Below are 26,665 nucleotides of genomic sequence, written 5' to 3' on the forward strand. Positions count from 1 at the left end.
CTGTTAGGAAAGTGTCAGGGAAATATCCTTAAAAGTGTGGGATAAATGATTGTGTCATGGGACAACATACAACCTCCGCGCAAGCAAATTATTATTATTTATTAATTTAGATCCCTCCCTTCCTCCTAGTAGGAGCCCAGGGCGGCAAATCACTTTCATTGCCCTGTAACCAGCCCACAAACCCATCAGAAAGAATGCTTATGAAAGGCCAAACATCATATAACCTTCGCATAAGCTTTGCCCAAGCAAATCAGGGTGAAGGCTTAATAAACATGTTCTCTGGAGGTCCGTTGCTTGTTTGTTTTCCCATGGAGCGATCCCTGCGCTGCGTCCTAACATGGTTGCATGTAGGCATGGTAACATTGCAACAGGCAGCTCTGGGCTCTATCAGCCGGGCCTTGCAAGGGTAGGCGAAAGACACATGCGGGAGACGCTCTATCTTTTCCCAGCCAGATTAGAAGGGTTGGTCTACGGAAAGGGGGCGGAGCGGTAGGGACGCAGCCCCAGGAGTAGTGCAGAGGTTCTGAGTGCGCAGAGAGAGCAACTGCTAGGATTAGGTGGCCATGAACGTGATAGCGGAACGGCGCCGAAGGAGGCCCGGGGAGCTGGGCGTGCACGAGCCGGAGCGCGTAAGTCCCTCGCTCGGCGCTGGTGGGCGGTGTGTGCTATAGCGGCTGCCTGGCCTGACAAGTGTTGGCTTGAGCATGCGCCGAAACATCCGCCAAAGCCACGGTGCCCCCATAGTTTTTTTCCTCCTCCTCTTCAGTGCGCATTTTGCTGTCGGTTTCTCCAGACAAGCTGGAGGAAAATGAAAGTGATGAAAGCCGATACCGTGCATATTATTTTGATTGAAAACCTGACTTCTGCTGAGGATTCAGCCCTTCAAAGCAGGGGGAAAAAAAGGACAGGAAAACGGCGGGGAGGCGGGAAAGTAGGAAGCAAACTTCAGCAAAGAGGAAGGCTCCTTGTTTTCGGCTGGTTGCAATTCTTAGCAAACCAAGCGAGTCAGTAAGTCTCGTTGGACGCAGTGGAACTTTGCAAGTTAACGTGCCGGTCTTGCAAGACAGTTCTCCCAGCTCTTTCCTACGCATCGCTTTTTAAAGGCACAGTGCACACCACAAGGGCCAGGCCAGGTCGTTTTCGCCGGACTGGTTTTGTCTGCAATAACGGGCTGAGAGGCTGTTAATAAAGGAGCCCTGATTAGTGGGAATATTTTGCAGCTTTCTCTCACAACCACAGAAGGATGGCTTTTTGATCTGTAGATTTGTGCATTTCCCGGAATTAAATGTGGCAGCTGCTTCAAAGAAGCAGCCTCTGTTTGTGTAGCTTCGCGCACTTTCTCCTTTTTCAAACATGTTATTCTAACACAGTGACATTTTCACTTTACGGTTATGTTTTTGATTGTAAATGACCCGTGAAAGAGTTAATGACAAATTAAGAAGGCGCAGTGGATGGATTGGGGGGGGGGAGAGAAAGAAGGCTGTTGCCTTTGTCCTCGAGTCGGACAACCTGTGGAAAAGGCCCTGCCTGGAGAAGCCAGTTTTGCACCCCAAGACATTTGTGTTTCCCAAACAGTGGGTCTTCAGCCACTTTCAGGTGAACCTAAGTTCCACAACTCACCTGGGGGCATCTCACATGCCTGCTCCACCCGCTAGCCATGCCATAGAAGGATAGCCTTTTGGTTGGACCAATGCCAGCACCAACCACTCCTTGTAGGGTGAGTAAAGATGGCAAAGAGACAGAGAAGATGCAGGGATTACAGAGCTTGGAAAAGTTACTTTTTAAAACTACAACTCCCATCAGCCCCAGCCATCATGGCCACTGGATTGGGCTGATGGGAGTTGTAGTTCAAAAAAGTAACTTTTCCAAGCTCCAGGGAAGTAGGTCTCCATCCTCTGAGGAGGAAGAGCCAGGGTGTCGAAGGAAAGTGGGAAATGAGATTAAAGGTAAACTGTTGTCATTGGTGTTATAAATACATTTTGAAAACTGAGAATAGAAAGGAAGGGGGCAAGCGAGAAAAGCTGCTATAGGAAGAAGTGAATGTAGAAGTGCCAGGGAGGAAGGATAAAAGAAACTAGGGAGACAATTGGACCCTTGGATGATAAGGGAGTCAAAGGTGTCCTAAAGAACGATAAGGAGATTGCAGAGAAGCTAAATAAATTCTTTGCATCTGTCTTCACAGTGGAAGATATAGGGCAGATCCCTGAACCTGAACTAACATTTGCAGGAAGGGATTCTGAGGAACTAAGACAAATAGTGGTAACGAGAGGAAGTTCTAAGCTTAATGGACAATATAAAAACTGACAAATCACCGGGCCCGGATGGCATCCACCCGAGAGTTCTCAAAGAACTCAAATGTGAAATTACTGATCTGCTAACTAAAATATGTAACTTGTCCCTTGGGTCCTCCTCCGTGCCTGAGGACTGGAAAGTGGCAAATGTAACGCCAATCTTCAAAAAGGGATCCAGAGGGGATCCCGGAAATTACAGGCCAGTTAGCTTAACTTCTGTCCCTGGAAAACTGGTAGAAGGTATTATTAAAGCTCGATTAACTAAGCACATAGAAGAACAAGCCTTGCTGAAGCAGAGCCAGCATGGCTTCTGCAAGGGAAAGTCCTGTCTCAGTAACCTATTAGAATTCTTTGAGAGTGTCAACAAGCATATAGATAGAGGTGATCCAGTGGACATAGTGTACTTAGACTTTCAAAAAGCGTTTGACAAGGTACCTCACCAAAGGCTTCTGAGGAAGCTTAGCAGTCATGGAATAAGAGGAGAGGTCCTCTTGTGGATAAGGAATTGGTTAAGAAGCAGAAAGCAGAGAGTAGGAATAAACGGACAGTTCTCCCAATGGAGGGCTGTAGAAAGTGGAGTCCCTCAAGGATCGGTATTGGGACCTGTGCTTTTCAACTTGTTCATTAATGACCTAGAATTAGGAGTGAGCAGTGAAGTGGCCAAGTTTGCTGACGACACTAAATTGTTCAGGGTTGTTAAAACAAAAAGGGATTGCGAAGAGCTCCAAAAAGACCTCTCCAAACTGAGTGAATGGGCGGAAAAATGGCAAATGCAATTCAATATAAACAAGTGTAAAAATATTCATATTGGAGCAAAACATCTGAATTTCACACATACACTCATGGGGTCTGAACTGGCGGTGACCGACCAGGAGAGAGACCTCGGGGTTGTAGTGGACAGCACGATGAAAATGTCGACCCAGTGTGTGGTAGCTGTGAAAAAGGCAAATTCCATGCTAGGGATAATTAGGAAAGGTATTGAAAATAAAACAGCCGATATCATAATGCCGTTGTATAAATCTATGGTGCGGCCGCATTTGGAATACTGTGTACAGTTCTGGTCGCCTCATCTCAAAAAGGATATTCTAGAGTTGGAAAAGGTTCAGAAGAGGGCAACCAGAATGATCAAGGGGATGGAGCGACTCCCTTACGAGGAAAGGTTGCAGCATTTGGGGCTTTTTAGTTTAGAGAAAAGGCGGGTCAGAGGAGACATGATAGAAGTGTATAAAATTATGCATGGCATTGAGAAAGTGGATAGAGAAAAGTTCTTCTCCCTCTCTCATAATACTAGAACTCGTGGACATTCAAAGAAGCTGAATGTTGGAAGATTCAGGACAGACAAAAGGAAGTACTTCTTTACTCAGCGCATAGTTAAACTATGGAATTTGCTCCCACAAGATGCAGTAATGGCCACCAGCTTGGATGGCTTTAAAAGAAGATTAGACAAATTCATGGAGGACAGGGCTATCAATGGCTACTAGCCATGATGGCTGTGCTCTGCCACCCTAGTCAGAGGCAGCATGCTTCTGAAAACCAGTTGCCGGAAGCCTCAGGAGGGGAGAGTGTTCTTGCACTCGGGTCCTGCTTGCGGGCTTCCCCCAGGCACCTGGTTGGCCACTGTGAGAACAGGATGCTGGACTAGATGGGCCACTGGCCTGATCCAGCAGGCTCTTCTTATGTTCTTATGTTCTTAAACTGGCAATTTGAGAGGGAGGGAATAAGGTACATGTTGAACCATGAAAGGAGACCGGGAGAAGACATTACAGGGGATGGGTAAAAATACAGTGAAATGCATGTGGGGGTGGGAAGCTAAAAATATAAAAGAAAGTCTTCCCCATTTAGAGCCTCTGGATCATTAAATTCTGCCTCAAATGGAAAGGCTGAGTCTCAATAACTCCAGAGCAAGATATCTGTACTTAGCTTGAGGAAAGCTGAACTACGGATCTCCTTGACACAAGGAAAACACCACAGCAAAGAATTTTAGCTATTTCCAAAGCTGGATTAGATATCAGTAGAAAATGATGTTGGCAGCTGCCAGCTGATTTCTACCACCATTTTGTGACTGGCTCTGGTATTACACCACCATTTTGTGATTAGTGGGCCTCAGTATCAGGTATCCCAAGGGGACCCTGGGGATAGAAGGTCTGAGCCAGTCTTAGCCCATTTCCCTTACTGAAGTTTGAGCTGAAGGCAGTGGGAGCTGTATCTGTATCTTTCAGCTCTGAAGGCCAAAGCTGGTGCCATGGGTAGGCATTGTTTGGCACCTGCAGAGGCCCACATCCCTGCAGCAGACCTACTGTTTATCCTCAGAGCCTCCTGATCCTGCCACCTCCTTACTGCTACTACCTGCTCCCTCTGAACATGCTAGCAATGACCAGAGCAAAAAGATGAAGAAGCAACCTCAACTTTCTTTGTTTTTTACCCTTGAGCAATTGGGCAGATTGGGATCAGAGGGGGAGATGACAAGTGGGTGGACAAAAGTGGAGGAGGACCTACAGGGAGGGGAGCAATTAACTGCAATGTGCCCAAGCCCCCCCCCCCAGTCTGGAGCTGGCACCACCTGAAGCTATTGCAGGGGCTTGACTTGGGTAGCAGATGAACACACTAGGCTACATTTTTGTCCTGAGGCTAAAATATTCAGTCTAGTATTCTCTGGGCTTGTCTCTGAGGTAATCTCAGGGCTGAAAGGTCTTCTGCTGGGCTAAAAGGAGTCTACTAGATTTGAATCACTCAGACCTCCCACCACAACCTGCCCAAGTGTACACACAGGCTTTCCTGTGCTGCCAAGGATGTTGCCTGGCAGGATGAGGACAGTGCAGATATGCAACCCTGAACCCTTGGCCTTTTGAGAGGGCTTCTGGAGCAGCAGGAGATCAAAATAGCCCCACACACTAAGGTGCCACAAGGCTCTTTGGTTTTTTGCTGAAACAGACTAACATGACCATCTCTCAGGAAATCGTCAAACTCCCTCATTTTCTGCCTTCTATATCCACACAAACGGTTAGGAAATCACAACCTAGGATTTTCTACTCATGATGCTTCCTGGATTTTTATCAAGACTATGGTAGCTTTTCAGTGACAGATTACAAATTGAACATCAGTGAAGGGTAGGTACTGGGGTGCTACCAGAAGCCTTTTTTTCTTTTAGCTCACATGAGTTCATAGCTATTATTTTTAAAAACTGAACCATAAAACCAAAGGCCTGAACAAAGGTATTCTGGGTCATAAACCTCTGCTTCATGTCCCAGTTCTGATGTTCTTAGGCCTAAAGTATCCCTGACAGATGCTTTTACTGCCTCTTCAAACCTTCAAGTGGTCCTACATCACCTTCCTAGAGGGTCTCCTCATTCATCAGACCATGCCACCCCTTCAAGGAAGTAGCAGATTCTGACAAGCAAATTTCATGAGCTGTCATGGATGTGAGAATGGAGAAAGATATAGTGGCTTGGCTATACATAAATGTCAGAAACCATTACCTGGTTATAAATTGTAGATGGCGGATGCTTCTGACATAACATATTGTCATTTCCGAAGTAGGATAAGGTGGATGCTGTAGAGACAAGGAGATTGTGGGCGCTGAAGAGAAAGTGTTGCCCAAGGCTGAAAAAATCTCCACTTGCCTGGGCATCTTACATTTTTACGGCTGGTACCTGGGATTTGAAATATTAAACTAAGACAGGAGAAGCCAACATTGTTCTCTTCACTGAGTTCCCACCCAGAGGTGGGGAATCTGTGGCTCTCCAGGTGCTGTTGGACCCCTATCAGCTCCAGTCAGCATGGTCAATAGAGTTTTAGCCCAATAAACTCGGGAGGGCCACAGATTCCCTACTGCTGCTGTACACAATCTATTTCTTGAACCCCCAAAATAAAATGAAATAACACATTGAGGCTAAACTAAATAACATCCCCTTGAAAGTATACTGCCGTTGACTTCAGGGTGCTTTGTAAGCAAAGATATTTCTCATACATGTAAACTACACTTTGTGTTTTAAAATATTAATTTGTTTCCCACTTCGGAGGATTAAATTACTAAATACTGGATTTTGTTTTGTCCTCTAATGTTAATTGTTAAACATTTACTGAGCCCAGCCCTTCAGATATTTTATAGGCAATTATGTTTCACCTGTGTGGAAATACTTCAAGGAAAAGTTTTTAATACAAAAATGTTCTTAAATTTATTTGTGAGCAGAAATTCTGTTTCTTAAAGAGATCTGGAATATAATTCAGAATTTAAATGCAGCAGCATACTCATGACAGGGAGCTGAAATCACCGGTGATTTGTTATACACTAATTTTGCAAAGCTTGATGCCCTTATATCTTTTTCCTGAAGTGTTTTCTGGTTAGCTTTATAGTGTAATTAAACCTATCAGTGCAATGGCATGTGCTTGTTAAAAGAGCCACCTTTGGTACTTAATTGTAGTTAGCCATCATTTGCTTTATTAAAAGGACATTTGCAGATATACAACAAGGCAGGCAAATCCCCTTGGAATCTAACCCACTATCTTCAAAACCCACACACAGCTCTAACCTTCCCTTTGGCTGAAAAGAGCTGGACATGTTTCCCCTCTAGAGCCTATTAAAACCACTCTGTTAAGTGACCAGAGGCTGTTAACACATTAATGACATTAGTTGCTTCTTTTCCTTCAGGGACTTTGCACAAAGCCTCCCTCCCGCCCCCCCTTTTTTGTGACACTAATAGCATTGCTTCAGAGGATTGGATTTGTTGGCTATGCTGATCAGAATAATGCAAGCTAAAGCCACCCTCATTTTCAATGTCTGTCTAAAGGCCATCTTCTTTAATGCTTTATATTCAGTAGAGTGAGTGTTAATATCACCCTTAAGGGGTGATTGGTCTTATCTGCAGCTTTTGAGATCAGAGTTGGTAATTGGTGTCTCCTTTAATTTTTATCCCACTGATATACTTAGCAAAGAAAGTGCTTCCAGCCATATGGTAATACAGCAATTCCTGAGTGAGAGTGCAGGTTACCTAGCTATCCCTTGAGTCAAGCAGTATATTCCATGCTGAAGTAACCAAACAAAAAATATCAGATTGGAACAAAGATGATAGAGTTCATGAAAACTTACGTAGCAGTACATTAGAATGAATGGATTGCCAACCACTATTAAATTAGTCTTGGATTTTAGTATGCACCACATTGTGTTCAGCTATATATTACACTGTCTGGAATTTAAAATAAGAGAACATTACTAAGAAACCATCAGCTATCTATTAGTGAACCCAGCTCCCTAGATTAGGACAAATAAAGACTGGCAGAGAGAGAGCAGATGAATAAGGGGTACCTAAACAATACCACGTAAAGAATAACTTGTTAAAATACCTTAGTTTTTAATAACTAAGTATTCCTAGCTAATCAAAGTGGCTGGAAATATCAATCAGACTGTGGCTCACATTGGAACAACCAAGAGCCTCTGTAGACACACATTCAGGGTCCTTTAACATACCTAGGCTCCTTTCTTGGGTAATCCCTCCACCTTGGAAACTTCTTAGAACTATCAAACCGGACTTTCAGCCCAGCTGTTCTTCCTCTTAAGTTGAACAAAAGAGAACCATCAGTTTTGCAGGTTAAGCAGCATAACAACAACTGTGTAGCCTATTTCCATGATGGTATTAGCACAACAGATAAGCTATACAATAATGTTCATTACACTGATTGATTACAAAATATGCCCCAAATATATTCTACATGTACTGTACAGGGGGAGGGAGGCACATAGATCAGCCAAGTGAGTATTTGCTTGGCCTGTAGCAAACGTGTCTGGATTGTCTGACTGTGGGTTCACAGGTTTGCCAGCAGGTGAATGAGTGCAATAAATGCATTTTACCTTGTCAAGGTAATGCACAAAAATGCAAACTTCATGCAAAATACATTTACATTAAGGAGAGTTTAGACTTTCACCTTTTGTTTGTAAAGTAGTTTGCTTCTACTGACTTACACATATTGGTTAAGATTTACTTAAGTCAGTTAGGTACTGGTATGAGAAGCCAGTTTGTTTAATTCCAGCGGTTTCATCTGGATTATGTTGCTGTTTGACCTCTAAAGGTGCTATCAGAAGACATTCTTGGGATCCAGTTTTCAGTTACAGGAGATGTAACTGTTTTGCTTTAACTAAGCCTGAGTGCATTTATGCATTTTCAAAGAGTTCATTGGAACATATTGTCTTTTTGTCTGTCTTTATGCTTTTGCCAAGGTGCTAGCTGTAGGGAAACTTAACAGGGCAAACTTGTAGAAATTCTGTTCTGTGGATTGTTTATGCCTGTTCAAGTGACAGCTAAAGCAAATCCCCATCTAGGTGCATACTGACCTTGTGCTGAAGGGAAACACCATATACAGGAAGAAAAAAAATGTTCTGTGAACTCTTGCTTTCAAGGCATGTCTCATCACCAGTGGATACAATCTATAAATGGAAAAGTAATGTAATCTCATTTGTCACTGTGTGTGCACACAATTGGTAACCAGCTCTTGCCAGACTCTACAATATCTATAGTTCAGAAACAAGAAAAACATAAAATCACTTTTGCCAAATGGAAAAAATCATTTCCATACCATGCCCATAGGCTTGATCCTAACTATGCTTTAAAAACAATATTTCTAGTTTTTTTTTTTAGTCAAAATCCAACATGCAAATAAGAATTCCTATCTGAAAGTGTAAAGCAATGTGTTTAGCCATAATGAAATTGTGACTTATTAATGTTGAAATAACGGTTACTGGTTCCAAACATCTTGGTTTAAGAATTAAATCCATAATACAGGCATCACAAAACACTATAGGCTAGATTCATGAAAAAAAGTTGCTAAGCTGCAACATATCAAACTGGGTGAGCCGTTGGTTGAAATGAAAGGACATAAAATGGCTTTATCATTAAGTTCTTTGGTTTAGCTTACTTGTGAACTAGTGGAAAAGGTCAATTGATTTCCATTGTAATTAGTCCAAAATAAGTAATTTAAGAATTACAAACATATAGGGTGATATCCAACATTATTTAAAGTCCAAAATCAAGAGGGGCCATTGATGCTAAGTTAAGCCACTAGTTAATATTGTATAGAAATCTGCCACTGGTACAGTTAATGATAAAATATAATTCTATAATTCTCATTCCATAAATTTTGTAAAGCCGAAAAATCACCTTTGTGCAAAATGCAGTATAGGCAGTTCAGTTCATATGGAATTTTCAAATATGGTTCACCTGCCCCTATGCATTCACATACAATTAAAAAATGCTGTGCCTACTCAGGTTTACAAAGCTGAAAATGCATACATGTCTGTGGAATAATCTTTTTAACCTTACCAAACAGGTGAGATACTGTCGTCCCAAGCCGTTTTGTCTTATCAAATATATTCTTGACCTATTTAGACTTTGAAGCCCAATTAGAAAAGGCTTGACACGCTGGTGCACTGTTTTGATGAAATTCAGTAACAGGTCTCCAAAACTATCTGACCCTACTGGGCCTTGCCATCAACATGCTAGCAGCTAGGTTTTGTGTTATTAATGCAGTATCCATAATCAGAATTCTACACAAGTCTGTTGTTGCAGTTCTATGAGATGTTTCCAATGGCACTGAATTTCAGAATAATTTGGAATTCTCTGTAGAAACCTCTGCAGATTCTGCTTGCATTAGTATAAGATTCTTAGATAGCTACTCTGTATGCTAAATTTCTATCTCTAATACTAAGTACCTCCCGACCCAAAACTATAGTCTGGTTTTATTTTTGATACAGCAAAATTTCTTCTGATGCATAGCAGTGAATCACTTTTTCCTTTTATCCTTTGTTTCCTGCATCTCTCTAGTTAATGCTGCTTGTACTTGCATGCCATAGTTTTTAATAAAGGACAAATTCTGCAGTAGCAAAGGAGGTGGGTGTTTTCCCCCTTGGAAGGCAGCCTGCCTTCAGAGGGTCTTCTCAGATTTTTATTATTACATTTTTGCACACTCTTAATAAACATATTTTGTTTCTGGTTCACTTCCTTTCGACATATCTTGTTTCTTTCTCAACAGTGTCCTAGCTTTAGTGTTTTAGTTTATAAAACATATAAACTAATATTCTTCTGTATACCTGGGGAGTCCCTCCTGTATGCAGAAACAATACATGGGCCACATTTCAAGCTGATGGGTACCGAAGCACTCCTGTTTTGTTTTAGAGGGATTATGATGATACTTCAGTATAGTTTCTTGCCAGCTCCTTGTTCATGAAAGAGGTGGCTCCCTTATTCCATGAAAATAGAATACAGAATTGCTGGAATCCAAAGTACACTGTTACAGCATCAGAGTTCACTTGTATGGACTTAAATGTCATAAATGGTTTTTTTCCTCACCTTTACCTGCTTTCCCAAACCTCTATTTACCATTTATATAACATATTTAGCGTAGGAATAGTTTTACAGTCTTCTGTTGTGGCCATCATCATGATAATGAAGTGGCTAGTTTTAGTTTCATTTTTCAGGTAGGGCATATGCCTACCCAAACCTTAAGATCCTCTTCAGAGACCCTGGGTATCCCTACCAAGTGAAGTGAGACAGCTGGCTAATGGGGAGATGGTCTTTTTCATGGTAGCACCACAACAATGGAATGCCCACCCCAGAACCTCTCACCTGGTGCCTTCTCTGTGGTCTTTTCAGTGGAGACCTTTTTATACACCCAGGCTTTTTAATTGTGTTAAGTCCACTTTTATCAGCTTATGTTATCTGTATTGCAAGGAAGGTTTACTTTAGCTTTCTGTTATTGTTTATTGTTTATTTTTAATTATTGGTCTTAAATATTATATATTGCCTTGTTTGTAAGCACCACAGGAAATATTAATCAGCAGGCAGCCATACAAATTTATTTAATACATTGAGGCAAAAGAATTGTCACCTGCATACAGCCATCCAGTGAGCCTATGACTGAATAAGGGTTAGATTGTGATTTTCCAAGGTCCAAGTCATCTAGCTACTTTGTGTATATTTATAATAGGAATGTAGGAAGCTGCCTTATACCGATTGGTCCATCTCGCAGTATTGTCTACACTGACAGGCAGCAGTTCTCCAGGGTTTTATTTTTATTATTTTATTTATAAAAATATTTATATACTACTATTCATAAAAATATTGAAGCAGTTTACAACAATTATATGCATGACTGTATCATACACATGATACACATACAATGAAACCATGTAAAAATGTAAAATCAGAAATCATTGGCTAACTATTGCAGAAAGATATCTTCTCAATTGCCCCTATAAATTTTGCAGTATAGAAGAGTTTTCAGCAGATGTTTAAAAGTCAAAATGAAAGGCACCTACTGAATCTCTATTGGCAGAGCATTCCACAGGGCTGGGCTGATAAAACTAAAGGCTTGATTTCTTGTTGTCAAATGAGCCTTGCCAACTTGGGGCATGACTAATGATGCTCCTGCAGATCTCAATTATTGAACTTGGATATAAGGGTCCAACCAGTTCAGTAGTAGATGGGCAGCCAGTGCAGATGTTTTAACAATGGTGCTACATGTTGTCAGCCACATGGCTCAGTCAGTCAGCAGTCTGGCCTCATTCTGCACCAGCTGGAGCTTCTGAACCAGGCCCAAGGCGTCCCTCCCAGCCCTACGTGGAGATGCCAGGGATTGAACCTGGGACCTTCTGTATGCAAAGCTGATGTTGGGAGAGAAGGGGAGGACTTTCATTCTTAAAGTCTTTTTTTCTTTCCCCCCAGAAACGAGTGTGTAGAAGTTCTGAGACTTTTCCACAGGTCATCAACGCTTGCTACCCACTGCGCAAGTATGCCATGGATTACTGGGATATGGAGCAGGATTTGAAGCAGAAAGATCCCACTGACTTCTTTAGCCCTCAGATTATGAAAGAAAAGCCAAATTCCATGGTATGTTTTATACTGCCCAAATCCATGCTCTTAGCAGAAGATGTTAATATATTTCATAATAAAAATGTCAAATAATGGCTGTTTTTTTTTTAAAAAAGAATTTTGTGTATATGTGTTTGTTAATCAGATATTTCCAGATAATGAAACCAGAACTACTGCCCAGCCTTGCTCAAGATGTATTGCTGGAGAACCTGTAAGTATATTAACCTTCTTACTATGACATAAAAGATAGGCTTGTTCTTAAATATTAGAGCCATAAAACATAAAGTTAATAAAAAAACTGCAATTACATTTCTCTGGGATAAAGCATGTAAATAAAAGAGGCAGATTGATTTAGCTTTTTCTCGGTATGCTAGCAGAGTGCAAACTAATATGTTTCCTGCATCAGATTGAAAATATAGAGACTGCAAACTCGTTTTTCAAATGCACTCTGGAAAGCAGAGTTTAGTCACATAAATGAATCTCAATTCAAGTTAAAAAGGTGTAGATTATTCTATTCCAGGAGTATGTCCAGTTAGGAGACATTTTAATATTTATGGGCAGAGTTTTAGAAGTATTTCCACAACATTTTGGGGGCTATAGATAGATAAATTGCACATTGCTTTTAGATATTTTCAATCCAATTCATAACCCTGTTCAGCTGAAGGTTGTCAGGGTTTTTTTAGATTTTTTAGATTTTTTAAAATTATTATTCTGTCCCAACAGACTGTCGGTCTGTTTACCTGTCCCAACAACAGCAATATGCACCCAGTCAAAAACCTCAAAATACTTTGTAATGGGCCTGAAGACTTCCTCATTCAGTACAATATAGGGTGCAGCTTTGTGCAATTCTTTGCCAATGAAGCACTGGCCTTACTGTTGAAGTGAAGGAAAATGTTTTGCAGGTTGGAGTCCTGCATCGCTTTATCTTAATGAAACCAGTTGGCTTTAGGGGTGGCATAGCATCCATGTGCTCAACGCAACTGTTACCTACCTTTTCGGACAAGATGCTTGAGAACATGATGGAGGCGCAGCTTCAGGCACTGAAACTATTTTGGTTGCCCTAGTTGATGACATTTGTTGGGAGAGAGATTGGAGGAGTGCGACCCTGCTTGGTCTCCTTGATCTCTCAGTACCTTCGATACTGTTAACTGGTATCCTTCTGGAACATCTCAGGGAGGTAAGTTCTGCTCCTACCTCCAGAACCACTTCCAGAAAGCAGTTATGGGAGGCTACTGTTTGGCAACATGGGAGTTGTCATGTGGTGTTCCGCAAGGTTCCATGTTGTCCCCTATGCCACTGGGAGCTGTCTTCAGGAGTTTTGAAGTGTCATCAATTTGCAGATGACACCCAGCTCCGTTCTCTTTTTTCCAACTGAATTGGGAGAAGCAGTTGAGGCACTGGACCAGTGCTTGGAGGTGATGCTAGGCTGGATGTGGGGCAATAACCTGAGGCTGAATTCTGAACAGAGGTGTTATGTGTCACGAGTTCTTGAGTCTGAGAGGTGGGGGCACAGCTTGTCTTAGAGAGGGTTGCACTCCCTTGGAAAGAGCAGGTCTGCAGCTTTTGGCTGCTTCTGGATTCAACATTGTCACTGGAGTCACAGGTGACCTCAGTGGCTGGGAGTGCCTTTTTTTAGCTCCACCCAATGTGCCAGCTTTGGACCCTTTTGGACAAAGATGTCTTGGCCACTGTACTCCATGCTCTGGTAACTTCCAGTGGTCCAAAATGTAGCAACCAGATTACTGGCTGAGATTCAGTATAACCCCTATTTTTGAACCGCTGCATTTGTTGCCATTTTGTTTCTGGTCCCAATTCAAGGTGCTTACGTTAAGGTGTTTTAAACCATAAACATCTTAGGCCCCAAATATCTGAAAGACCACCTCCTTTCCTACAGACCCTCTTTGGGGTTAAGATCAGCAGAGGGGACCCTCTTGGTAGTTCTGCCACCCTCAGAAGTCCAGGGGATGGTGCCTAGGGAAAGGGCATTCTCTGTGGCAGCCCCTAAATTGTGGAACTCACTCCCCACAGAGGTACATCTGGCAACTTCACTATACAGTTTTTAATGAATGCTCTTTACCCTAGCCTTAGACAGCTGAGGGGTATATTTTTAGGATCAACCCTATTTTTGTGATGTTTGTGATTTTAAATTGTTTTTATATTGGTTTTTAAGGATATACAGTGCCTTGCAACTGTAATCAGACCGTTAACCAATCCTCTCATATTATTGAATTACAAATGGTACATTGTCATTTTGTTCTGTGTGATATTTTATTTTGAAACACTGAAACTCAAAATCAATTATTGTAAGGTGACACTGGTTTTATGTTGGGAAATGTTTGTAAGAAACATAAAAAACTGAAACATGTTGCTTGCATTCAACCCCCACACATTAATATTTGGTAGAGCCACTTTTTGCTGCAATAACAGCTTTAAGTCTTTTGGGGTAGGTATGTACCAGCTTTGCACACAATGTAGGAGGGACTTTGGCCCATTCTTCTTGGCAGATTCGCTCCAGGTCATCCAGGTTGGTTGGACTTCACTTGTGGACCACAATTTTCAAAGAGCACCACAGATTCTGATCTGATTGAGATCAGGACTTTGATTGGGCTACTGTAGGACATTCACCTTTTTGTTCTTGAGCCACTCCAATGTTGCTTTGGCCTTGTGCTTGGGATCATTGTCCTGCTGAAAAGGGAATTTCCTCCCAAGCATCAGTTTTTCTGTGGACTGAATCAGGTTCTCTTGCAGTATTTCCCTGTATTTTGCTCCATCCATTCTTCCTACGATTGTAACAAGATGCCCAGTCTTTGCTGATGAGAAGCATCCCCACAGCATGATGCTGCAACCATAATACTTCACTGTAGGGAGGGTGTGTTTTGAGGCATGGGCAATGTTAGGTTTGCGCCACACATAGCACTTAAAGTTTTGGCCAAAAAGCTCTATCGTGGTCTCATCTGACCACAAAACCTTTTCCCACATTGCAGCTGGGCACTGCCATGCTTTCTGGCAAACTCCAGACATGCTTTCAGATGGTACTTTTTCAGTAACAGCTTCTTCGTTGCCACCCTCCCATATAGGCCAGTGTTACGCAGAGCTCTTGATATGGTTGACTGGTGCACCACTGCTCCACTCCCAGCCATTGAACTCTGTAGCTCCTTCAAAGTATTTATTTATTTATTTATTACATTTATACCCCGCCTTTCTTTTCATGATTGAAACCCAAGGTGGTTTCCATATGGTTCCCAGGCAGTCTCCCATCCAGGCACTGACCAGACCTGACCCTGCTTAGCTTCAGCAGGGAGCTGGCCACATGTGCCTTCAGACCATAGCCTGGTCTGAAGTAATTGTTGGCTTCTCTGTGGCTTCTCTCACAAGTCTCCTTCTTGTTTGAACACTGAATTTTGAAGGATGGCCTTTTCTTGGCAGTGCCTGGGTGGTGTAATAATCCACTTCCTGATTATTGATCCAACTGTGCTCACTGGAATAGCCAAACACTTGGATATTATTTTGTACCCTTTTCCTAATCTTTGCATTTGTATTACATTATCTCTCGCTTCTGTAGAATGCTCTTTGGTCTTAATTTTCCTTCAGATCCACAGCCTGACCATTGATCCTTCAACAGTGGATTTTTATCCTGACAGTGTGACAGCAATTTTAATGGTTCACAGGTGGAGGCCAATGCTAAGGTAATTGTGTCCTCGATAGGGCAATTTCTTTCATCTGTGTAACCTGGGAGCTTCCACAGCACAGGGGTTGAATACTTACGCAAGCAACATGTTTCAGTTTTTTATGTTTCTTACACAGATTTCCCAACATAAAACTAATGTCACCTTACAGTAATTGATTTTGAGTTCCAGTGTTTCAAAATAAAACATCATACAGAAAGAAATTACAATGTACCATTTGTAATTCAGTAATACGAGAGCATTGGTCAGGGGTCTGATTACTTTTGTACAGCCCTGTATTTCAAGCTATTGTAATCTGCCCTGGGACTTTTGGGCGAAGGATATGAGATAAATTAAATTACTACTAATAATAATTTTGCAAGTCCTCCACAAACAGTAGAAATGGATGCTATTAGTATCATTTTTCTGGTATAACATCCCCTCACCAACAGGAAAGGACCTCTGTCAAGCAGCTGGATCACTCACCACTACACTGGTCTAGAGATGTGAGGGCCTGGAAAAATTTGGGAAAACATTTTTTCCCCCAATGCCTTTTTCCCCCTGTAAAAATGGGGGGGAAATCAGACTGTAACATGTGAAAGAGTATCGAAGCTTTTTTCAATCCAGGCAAACCTTCAGTTTTTAGAAGTCCATGATAAATACAGTGAGTATTATGAAGAATTGGAAGAGACAGAAACTGGTAGCGATAGCTCAGAAAATGAGACTGATTCAATTTCATATAGTATTCCATGAGCCTTCGTTTCTCCACTCTGATTCTCAGCTCTTTCTGTGGAGTGTTTTTTCTCTGCTTGACACTGTGGAGGGCCAGAGGAGACATAATTTTTCAGAATACATAATTTCTTTTTTTTACTATAGCATTGGTGGTTTCTTCTGTTTGTTTGTTTTCCTTCTCATCAACTGGCAGAATTAAAGAAATGCTACTAGTAGTTTCATTTGTAACAAATTTTTTAAAAATTAAAATTTGTAATTATTGTCTAAATAAACTGTACTTTTATTATACAAAAGTTATACTTTATTGGCAAATTAAGTTATACATAATACATGTTATGTTTCTAAAGTAACAAAGTGACTTTTGATCAGTTAAAAGTGCTAAAAAAAGAAGTATTTTTTCTGGAAAGAAAAAAAACTGTTTTTGTCTGTGGCTTACAAAGTTCCAGAAATTTTTCATCTCTGCATTGGTTGCCATCATCTTCCTTATCTTGTGCCCCAAGTAAGGTTGTTGGGTCCTTGGAGAGGGCAGGGGAAAGTTTTGGCAACAGTGACAGATGTTCACATTGGCAGATGGATAGAGTTCAGCTGTTTCACCTGACTTGAAAATGGCCGCAGGCATTTGAACAGGGCTGCTCACCGAGTTCCCTTTTTCAAATATTTGCAGCACTCCTAATTGGCTTGATTAGTTTTCTTCTGCTTTGTGGTGGATCAGGATATTTGCAATAATGTTTTTATTTAAAGCTAATTATTTAGTTTTATCCATTCTAAGGGTAATATCTTTATTTCACATCTTCTCATGGTGTTTCCAATAACATATGAATAAATATACTTTTACATGCTGTGATATCCTAGGTCAAATTAGGGTATACCACAGCATATACGCTCAGTATGTGCGCACACATACACATACGATCTGGCTTTCATGTGTTATGGAGAATACCAAAGGCATTAAGCTACCAAGTTCCCTAGTGCATAACGTGGCCTTTAGTTTACACTTTTTGCTTTGAATAATCTCATTAGATAGCCAGAGGTTCTTGGAGGCACTAATGTAACAGCTGAATGACTCTTTCCCTACAAATAAGATTACTCTTCATCCCTTTGGCAGCTAGCCTATTTCTTGCATAGTATGTGGCAGAGGCTCTCCATTCACATTCATGTATTGCAAAAAAAAACCCAGAGTGAAAGTACAGTGAATGTTCTCTGTGGGCAATTTTAGATATTTGAGAAGCAAAAGAAAAATTGAGCATGAGTAAGGTCTTGTTTCCTGTGCAATGTCTGAAGCAGGTGCTCCTACATCTAACCCTTGGGAGAAGTTCCCTGAAAACGTAGTAGGCACTTTAGAATCCTACACTGACATCTGTCATCTTAGAATGTGTGGACAAAATCATTGTTTCCTTCTGCCGTGCGTTAACTTATAAAATTGCCACGTGATAAGGGGCTGTCCATTAGCTTAAAAGAAGGATTAGACAAATAAATGGAGCATAAGCAATGGCTATTAGTCACAATAGCTAAAACACTGCCTTTGCTTATTCAGTTTATCTCTGATTGTCCCCAGCAACTGTCAAACTATATGTATTGGCTATTGCTGCTGTGCCTGGCTTATGAGCTTTTCAGAGACATCTGGCTGACTCCTCTGGAGACAGAATTCTGGACTACATGGGCCTTGGTCTGATCTAGGAAAGCAATTACTGTGTTCTTATGCAAACAGGATGAAAGCAGTCTAGGCTAAGTTTAGAAAGCATTTGGCTTATGGAGACCAGGTGTATTGAATGAGCATATCCAGCCACACTCAGAAGCTCCCTATAGCTCCAAGTCAACATCTTACTTGGACATTGGATTTAAAACTTCCGATGCTTGTCAAGGCTGCTAATCTGTTGCAGGGTGTTTGCTTATTCCTTATTCTCTATATTGGGGGTAGTAGCTAATGTGATGCCCTGCAGATGTTGTGGACTACAATTCCGATCATCCCTGACCTTTGACTATACAGCTGGGACTAATGGAAGTTATTTTGCCCACCTTATGAAGGGCTCAACATTGGCTGCCCCTGCTCTATGTGGTACAAATGTTCATCTGTATAATAACCCCTGATTTGATGTCACTCACAACTTTTTTTTTCCATTTCAGGGACACCTTGGCCATATTATGGGGTTTATAGAAGATCAAAGGGCACTGATGCAGTGATACTCCGTAACAAAATACACGTGAACTAGTTTGAGATTCTAGACTTTCCGACACTTCACACTACAGTATACATCCATACAGTTTATCTGGTTGTTTTTTAATGTTCTCAGAACAATCCAGTTTTTTGTTTGTTCATTTATATTATACAACATGGTACTACTTCAAAAGAATGTTCAATTTAGTGATTCCTCCACTCCCAGCATGCAAATGCACTGCTAACTAGAAGCACATTTTCAGAATGGGAGTAGTTAACTGCAGGCAAAGAAGTTGAAATAGGTATTTTCACGTCTTATATCAGTGAATGTACAAAATCTGGTGATTATCGACCTTCTGACAATTCCAGATAAACTTCATCAATATTCCATACTATATACATTTTTTCACTATGAAGACCCACACAAATGCTGACAATCACATTTAGTTGTTTTTCAGCGTTCACTGATGTATTTCTGAATTTCAGTAATGCACAAAGTTTGTCTAGGATTGTCAGTATTCACACTGATGAATGTCATCATTCACCAAATGTTTTATGCTTACTGCAGGGGTAGTTCTCCCTCCAGGTGTTCTCATCAGTCCAAGCCAGCATGGCCAGTGATCAGGGGTGATGGAAATTGCAGTTTACATCTGGAGGGCACCACATTGCCTACCCCAGTATACTATAACGGAGAAGTAATTGATTTTAATCACATTTCTTTACTTTTCTGCCTTTGAAGAGAGGGTGCTTTTGGATGTCCCTTAGAAATTGCCACCATAAAGTCCAGTTGACTCTGTTTAGGGCTAGAGTCTGCAATCCAGTGAACCACAGCTGCCACTTTTGGCTGCAGTTCTGCGTGTACAAGCAATTCTGTACAGCTAACAATGGAAAAATCCAACTGCACACACTCACTGCACTGCATTCCAGTTTATACATACAAAAAAGTCTGTAAGGTCCCATTGCATTATTAGCAATCACGTGTACAAATCACTATATGAATAAAAAGGAAAGTCATATTTCATATATTCAATGTTATTGATCTGACACCTTTTTCCACATTGACCAAAGAGTGAAATAGACCATTCATGTAGATCATGATTCCTTACTTAATGCTGCTAAGCCTTATTTTAATCTGCATGTTTGTGTGAAATGCCATAAAGTACCCCCACCTTAGCTGACTTTATTTTACAATGCATTATCAAATCAATCTCTGTCTTAAAAAAACAAGCACAGCAATAAGAGTGTTAATCACATTTCATATACTTTTCTTTTTTGTAACTCTTATTCCACGATGTATATTGTAGGACTTGCTTATGACAAGTGTTGAGGTCATTTGTGGAGTAATGTGAAACATGGAGCAGTAATGCCCCCACCCAATAAGGGTGGAACAAGGAAATGCAGCTAAGCTTCCAAGATGAGGTGTTTATTGTGCAATGCCATGGTTAATTTGCTTTGATTTCATGGGGAATCCACACAACATCATGATCTATTTGTAATTAGCTCATGTTTTGCCAGTGCTGCATCCATCTTTTTCCTTACTGTAGAAAAATTATTAAGGAGGGAAAGAGTGGAATAGTAGCACTATCTCTGAAGATGTGGTTAGGAAAATGTGCATTTTAACAAAGGGGGTAAATGGCTCCTGGGGAAATTTGATGAGATGTTGAAGATGTCCTTTGTTTCTTGATTTCTTGCCTTGCATTTTGGGTTGCAGAGCCATTTCATTTCCTGCACCATAAGTCCTTTTCTAAAGAGTTTTTCTTTTTGTCTTCTTTGCAATGTTTTGCCTGTAGCATTTTGGCTCTTAAAAAAAACTTATTTTCTCTGCTGGAATGAATCTTCCTCAACCCTCATACTGTTGTTTGCTTCTTTTTGTTAATATTGGTATGACACAATTACAATGTAATTAAGTTATATAAGTGTTGTGAAACTGACCAAAATAAGTCATGGTATTTGAAATTGACTGAAGTGTAAATTGACTAGAGTTGTGAAACTGGTCAGAAAAAGTCAGGACCTGCAGATGGATCATACCAACGTTTACTCAGAAATGAGGCTGCTATCATCTTGCTCTGTGCTGCATGCACTCTTCTTTAAAAAATAATAATTTTTTGAGTTGTTTGCACTATGGTGGAATAGCACAATGAACAATTTAAAAAATTGTAGCATGCTCAGCGGTTCAAAACTAGTGAAAAACACACACACACCAACTCACAAAAAGCAAACAAGGTGTTTAAATGGTGGTGAGAAGCACCTACTTTGAAATGTTAATAAAAAGGGTGTGTGGTGACCATGAGAGGTTTTATTTATTTATATTTACTTAGAATATGTATAAACCACTTAATATTCAGAAAGATTTCAAGGCAGTATGCACCAAATAAAAATGTAAACACATATACAATATAAAATAAATGCAAAAGAATACACCAAGATTATCTGATTGTCAGCGCTTTGGAAGTGCTTTCCAAGCCCTGTACTTATCACTTCCCAAGTGGCAAGCACAAGGCTTGCAAAGTTTTGTGGAATGCTTGGGAAATAGATTGCGCAGGTGGATTTGCAAGCTTCCTTTGGAAAGAAAAAAAGTATTTTATTTCCAAAGAAAGCCATTTGTGTTCGAAATGTTTCCTCCAGCACTTTAAATACAAATAGCTTTCTCTACAGAGGGGGGAATTCTCCAGTTTTGGGAGCATTTTCCCCTCTGTAGAGACTTCAAAGGGACTCCCTCTAGACAGCATACAGTTGAAAGTGCATCTTCAAAGGAAGTTGCTCTAACCAAATATCAGCTGACAGGCAGTTACCGAGATCTTCCTTGAACTTTGACCAATGGGTGGTCCCATGTTCCTGCCAAAGTTAGCTCTAAGGGGAGGGGAATGAGGATTTGGCACATTGGCCTGGTCCACTTTCCCATCCCTGCTCTAGGACCTCTCTATCTTGAAGCACTCTCAGTGTTCCAGGGACTGTTGCTTAAATCAGTTTCTTTGTCACTCTGATAAAGAAATACAAGGAAGGAGTGGGGGGACGGGACAGAGTAGCCATCATGCTGTTTTGGGTTTTTTCCCCCCATGGAAGAGCTATGTTTTTTAACTCAATCATAGATGCAGTTGCTGCAGGGCCAAACATAGAGAACAAGAAAGAGGTCACACTACCTTATAAAATAGGCAAGTGGATTCTTCCTTCCGAAAAACTGGAGGACTGCTGTTTTACCACTCTGTTTTCTGCAGAAGTGCATCCTTCCCTTTCTCTCCTGTTTTTAAGCAAGAGGCATTCAATTTTAAAGCAGTAACATTAGGGAAAATTTGGAGGGTGGGGGTTGCAAAACAGAGCACAGAGATTGCTCCCCTTTGCAGCTCCCCATTCTCAATCTTTTCCAGAGTTTTACTCGTCTGCATCAAAACCTGCTTTATAGAGAATCAAACTACTGGTTCATCTAGCTCAGTATTGTTTATACGGGCTGTCAGTGACTCTCACGGGTTTTAGATGCAAAGGACTGAACCTGGGGCCTTTGCCATGCAAAGCATGTATTTGTGTGAAATGCTTTCTACTGTGATCCATCCAGATTTAAGACATTGGGTTCACTGTGATCTATCCAGATTTTAAGGACTGTATTTTCTGTCATACTCATCTGTGCGCATTTTCTTAAAACTTTGGGGTGCTGTAAAATGTGAATGAAGGCATTTTAAGTGAGTTCTCACATCTTTACAGACCAGTAAAATAATATAAATGGAGAACAAAGAAAAAGAGACCTGATTTTGCTTAGGACAACATTTGTGAAGGCATCGAGGTATTTGATCGCAACAATTAAATCTAGTAAATAAAACGTCTTGAAAATTCAGTCCATATAGCCTCACTTTTCAACAGCCTTTGATTGCACCCATCTTAACACTTCTCACAATGAAATTACGCAATGTTCATGATTGTACAACACACAGAAAGGAGAAAACGTGCAATAGGTTGGTGTGTGGTTATCAGTGGTTACTAGCAGTTAACTAAGTAGTACTAGAAATAGAATTGTATTCTGTCCTATGAATCCAAAAATTGTGATACTCTGTTTACTAGTCCCGATGAAGTCAATAAGGCAGCCTCCGAATAAGTGTCCTGAGTACTCTTTAAGACTGTATTCCTTGAATGCAGTGAAGGTTACTTCTGAGAAGATATGCATAGCAACCATTTCTATAAGCTATTCACACAAGGCTCCTAGTGCATAGAACCTATGTATGATAAGAGGGTAGATTATCAGGTGTATCTGGTTCCCTCCAGGTCCACTTGACATTCACACATTAGTAATAATGTTGAAATGCAGCACAAAGTCCAACACATGTAGACTCAATGTGCACAGTCATTGCCTCTCAGAACATGGGGCTAATGATTCACTGAACATTACATGCATAGGCCTTATTCCAATATTGCATTTCCATAGAAGTATATTAATTTAATTAATTAATAATAATATAATAGATGTTGAGGCATGACCAGTGTGTGAGGCTAGCAGGCATAATGTGGTTTCCTTACTATGCATAGATGCTACACACCTAGAGCTTTGTGGGAGCAACACACTTTTAAGTACTCTTAAAAATAGTCCTGCTCATGAATTAAAGATTATTGCTGGTATATCTAATATATCTAGGATTTTGACCAGTCTCTATTTGTGTTTCTAGAGGCATGCTAGTTTTTTTCTTCCTGAGGATATCCACCCTTGATTTTGTTATATGTAGAAAGTTGATGCGGATGCATAAAACATTGTAGTAGGTGATGGCCCTTGAATTAAGTAGCAAGCCTTCACTCAAGTTTCTGGGAGGACAAAACCTTACAGTTGAAATAGCACAAGGATGGGGAACCTTAGTCTTCCAAATGTTGCTGGATTAGAACTTCCATCCTCTCTGACCATTGGCAGTGCTGTCCGGGGCTGATGGGAGTTGGAATGCAACAACATCTGGAGGCTCACAGGTCTTCCATCTCTGATCTTACATAAAAGCCAGTGCTATAGTTAAAAGGTCCTACTGGGAAACCATGCATTTTCATACTTTTAGTATGATAGTATGTCAAATAGGGGTCGTAATTTAGAAGCCTTTGAAGTCCCTTTGTTTTTAAAACCATTTATTTTTCAGTTACTTTTTTTCCTTAGTAGACCATAGAATATTTACACAGGTAGGCCAGTATGCAGTGTAAAAATGTGATCTTAGATCTCAGTCTTCTAAAAATTATTTAATAATGAATGTGGTGTTATACCATATTTTTTAAATCCCAAAATTAAATGGCGAAAGATGTTATCATAACCACAAAAGTGTTACTTTAAGAAATTAACCTTATCAATCTGATTTCATAAAGGTAAACTTTGTTAATGTTGCATACATTTTAATCCTTTTGTATACAAAACCTAAGTCTGCTACTTTCAAATATGTAAAATAAGAAATGGGATTTTATCACTTTCAATTGAGATAATACATTTTTTATTTGAACTTTAAAATCTTTGTATGTTGTAAATCACCATTTATAAAAAGCTGAAAAAATAAACAGCATGTTGGTTTTAAAGAGTGACATTGTTTTTATTTCATTTACCTTTATTTAAAAATGTCAGTATGTAAACAGAAATGAAGAGTAACACTCTCCCACATTCTGGCTTGTACATTGTTGTTTCCTGGCTTGAATAGTGATTATGGCTTCCTGTCCCACTACAGGTGTTAATTAACTAAGCAGTGATGTTTGTTATTAATGACAGCTGTTGTGAATGACCACTGTGCTTATTCTGTATACATTTATGCCTTAATATAATTGTCACAGACTATATTTTGTATTTCCATCTGACTTCCCTACTTACATATTTTTTCTTCCATCTCTACTTGCCAACTGAGAATAATACTTCATGCATTCAATGAAGTGGACTCAAGTCAATGAAAGCTTATGTGACAGTCTTTAGGGTGCCAAAAGGTGATTCGTCAGTCTTGGGAAGGTATCTATATGTTTTCAAATCTACCTTCCTAAATCCTGGTTCAATGTAAACCATAAGAGGCACATACACAAGAAAGATTCTCCATGGAACAATGAGCTGGGACAGGGAGGGGGAAATCAACATACAAGATATCTCACCAGAGAGCTATTAGCTATGGGCGGTTTATAAATGAAATGAAATAAATAAATAAATAAATAAAATAATGGGTAGAGAGGAGACAATAGCGCTGTCATTTTCAGCAACTTGGATGTCTTCATCAAAGGACAGTAGTTGCAGAATCTAAAAGAACTGTAAAATGCAGGAAAAAAATACAGATATCTGAATTTACTTGCAAGCAAATACATTCAAGACTGCGGTTTAGGTTTCATGACAAGCCATTTCATTCCCAGACTTCTCCTTAAGTTTGTTTTTCATTTTTTAGCTCTTTCTTGCTTGGCTAGAATTTCTTGGTCTGCATTCCTCCATCCACTTTCTCTAGGAATTGACCTGAAAAGGATTCCCTGGAGTAAGTAGTTTGACCTCAAAGGTCTTTTTTCAGGATTTAAGGCCTCAGCTTTTTCTTTTGAGGCTTGTTTTGTCAGCATATTCCTAAGTCTCTTGACAGATCTACAACAAGCCAGTCTTGGTTTTTGGGGAGGGGGGCATTCTGTCGAAGTGGTATGCCTACACCTCTTCTGTGACCAGGTGTCCCAGTAAAGAGTATCATAGCCTCAAAAATCATACCCGGATATTGAACAGTTGCACTTTGTAACTGATACATTCTACAATCAGATGTGTAAAGAAAATCTGTCAGTGCATTGTAACTGGAGTTTTAACAGTTACCCTGATTAGTTTTAAATGAGGTCTGATCATCTTTTGTAGATCAGACTTAATTATTAATGAATAGCATTTGGTGGGAACAAGAGGATGGGAAAGAGTTATTAACAGTCATAGCAATTCCTGTTGTACACCACACTAAATAAGTTTATCTGTTAATTGCAGGTATGATACTAGTGCTAGTATGACACCTGTTGAAGAACAATTCCAGAGTAGGGTAACTAAAAAATATAGGCTCAGCCAAGTTAGTTTGACAAATCTAAATATGTTGGGTTGGATCCAGACAAACGGGAATCCTAACTATAGCAAGACGATGTAACTTATGCTGGTTTAAACAACCCTTATCCAAACTTTGTTCAGGAAGAATTTGATTTACACCACCCTTTTTGCCAACTAAGTTCTGGGTTGTTAGGTCATGTGATTGAGGTGGACGTTTTGGTCATGTTCTTATTGAGACGTAAGTTCCATTGGGTTTAATAGGACTTACTTCCAGGTAAATATGTGTTGTAAGTCTGGAGCCAACTCATGCTCCTTGATTTATGAATAGATTGTCGTTCACAGTGCATAAGATGGGAAGGGGAACTGTGCTTCTGCACATGCATACGCACCCCATGTGATAAATCATTGGTGGTCTAACAGCATCAGTCACAAAATTAAAGAATGGCATGAAGAAGCGGGTATCAGATTCAGTCCAAGTACTGTTACTCATCCAAATCTTATATGTTATACCCTTCCTATATTAGGGGAACAGCAGAGAATACAGTAGGGTTCCGCTTTAAGGCGTTCCGCTGATGCGGCGCCTTTCATTTTCAATTTTAAAGGGTTTTTCCCCTTTTGCTACGTTTTGCACTGTTTTCGCACCGTTTTCGTGCGACGCGGCCCATTAAAGTCAATGGGGTTCCACTTTACAGTGTTTTCCGCTTTATGGCAGGGGTCCGGAACGGAACCCGCCGTATAAGCGGGGCCCTACTGTAGAGCAATTGGCCTATAGTTTCCTGCTACACTCCTGCTTTCTTTGAATGAGATCATTACAGAGTACTGTGTACACTGTTGATGTTATATAAATAATAAAGTACATTAAACACTTGAAAGAATGTTGGATATGGGGCAAGAGCAACTCCTGTTTTGTTCTTTTGTTTATGTTCCAGAAGGGAGATAGAGTTAGGGTCCTCCAGATGGATAGGCTTGATTATCTTTACCTGTGATGC

At 40.4% G+C, this 26,665-nt stretch overlaps 1 protein-coding gene across 2 annotated transcripts; it reads left to right on the forward strand.

Moving 5' to 3' along the window:
• The first annotated feature begins 428 nt into the window (after positions 1 to 428).
• On the forward strand, positions 429 to 20,550 carry C7H10orf143 (chromosome 7 C10orf143 homolog). 2 transcript variants are annotated; one of them, XM_061635644.1, is made up of 4 exons: positions 438 to 629; positions 12,002 to 12,166; positions 12,294 to 12,359; positions 18,670 to 20,550. In XM_061635644.1, exons 1-4 carry the CDS (start codon positions 564 to 566, stop codon positions 18,724 to 18,726), a joined length of 354 nt encoding a protein of 117 aa, XP_061491628.1. In that variant the 5' UTR covers positions 438 to 563; the 3' UTR covers positions 18,727 to 20,550. The 2 variants fall into 2 exon arrangements, with proteins under 2 accessions (XP_061491629.1, XP_061491628.1); XM_061635645.1 differs by lacking the exon at positions 12,294 to 12,359 and having other exon boundaries at positions 429 to 629.
• Positions 20,551 to 26,665: the final 6,115 nt, after the last annotated feature.

Source organism: Rhineura floridana, chromosome 7 (genome assembly GCF_030035675.1).
Source record: "Rhineura floridana isolate rRhiFlo1 chromosome 7, rRhiFlo1.hap2, whole genome shotgun sequence".
Taxonomy (NCBI): Eukaryota; Metazoa; Chordata; class Lepidosauria; order Squamata; family Rhineuridae; genus Rhineura; species Rhineura floridana.

Coding starts and splice junctions, on each gene's coding strand:
- C7H10orf143 (XM_061635644.1), top strand. CDS start 564: ATGAACGTGATAGCGGAACGGCGCCGAAGGAGGCCCGGGGAGCTGGGC. Junction 630..12,001: donor GCGTGCACGAGCCGGAGCGC/GTAAGTCCCTCG, acceptor CTTTCCCCCCAG/AAACGAGTGTGTAGAAGTTC. Junction 12,167..12,293: donor AAGAAAAGCCAAATTCCATG/GTATGTTTTATA, acceptor TTTGTTAATCAG/ATATTTCCAGATAATGAAAC.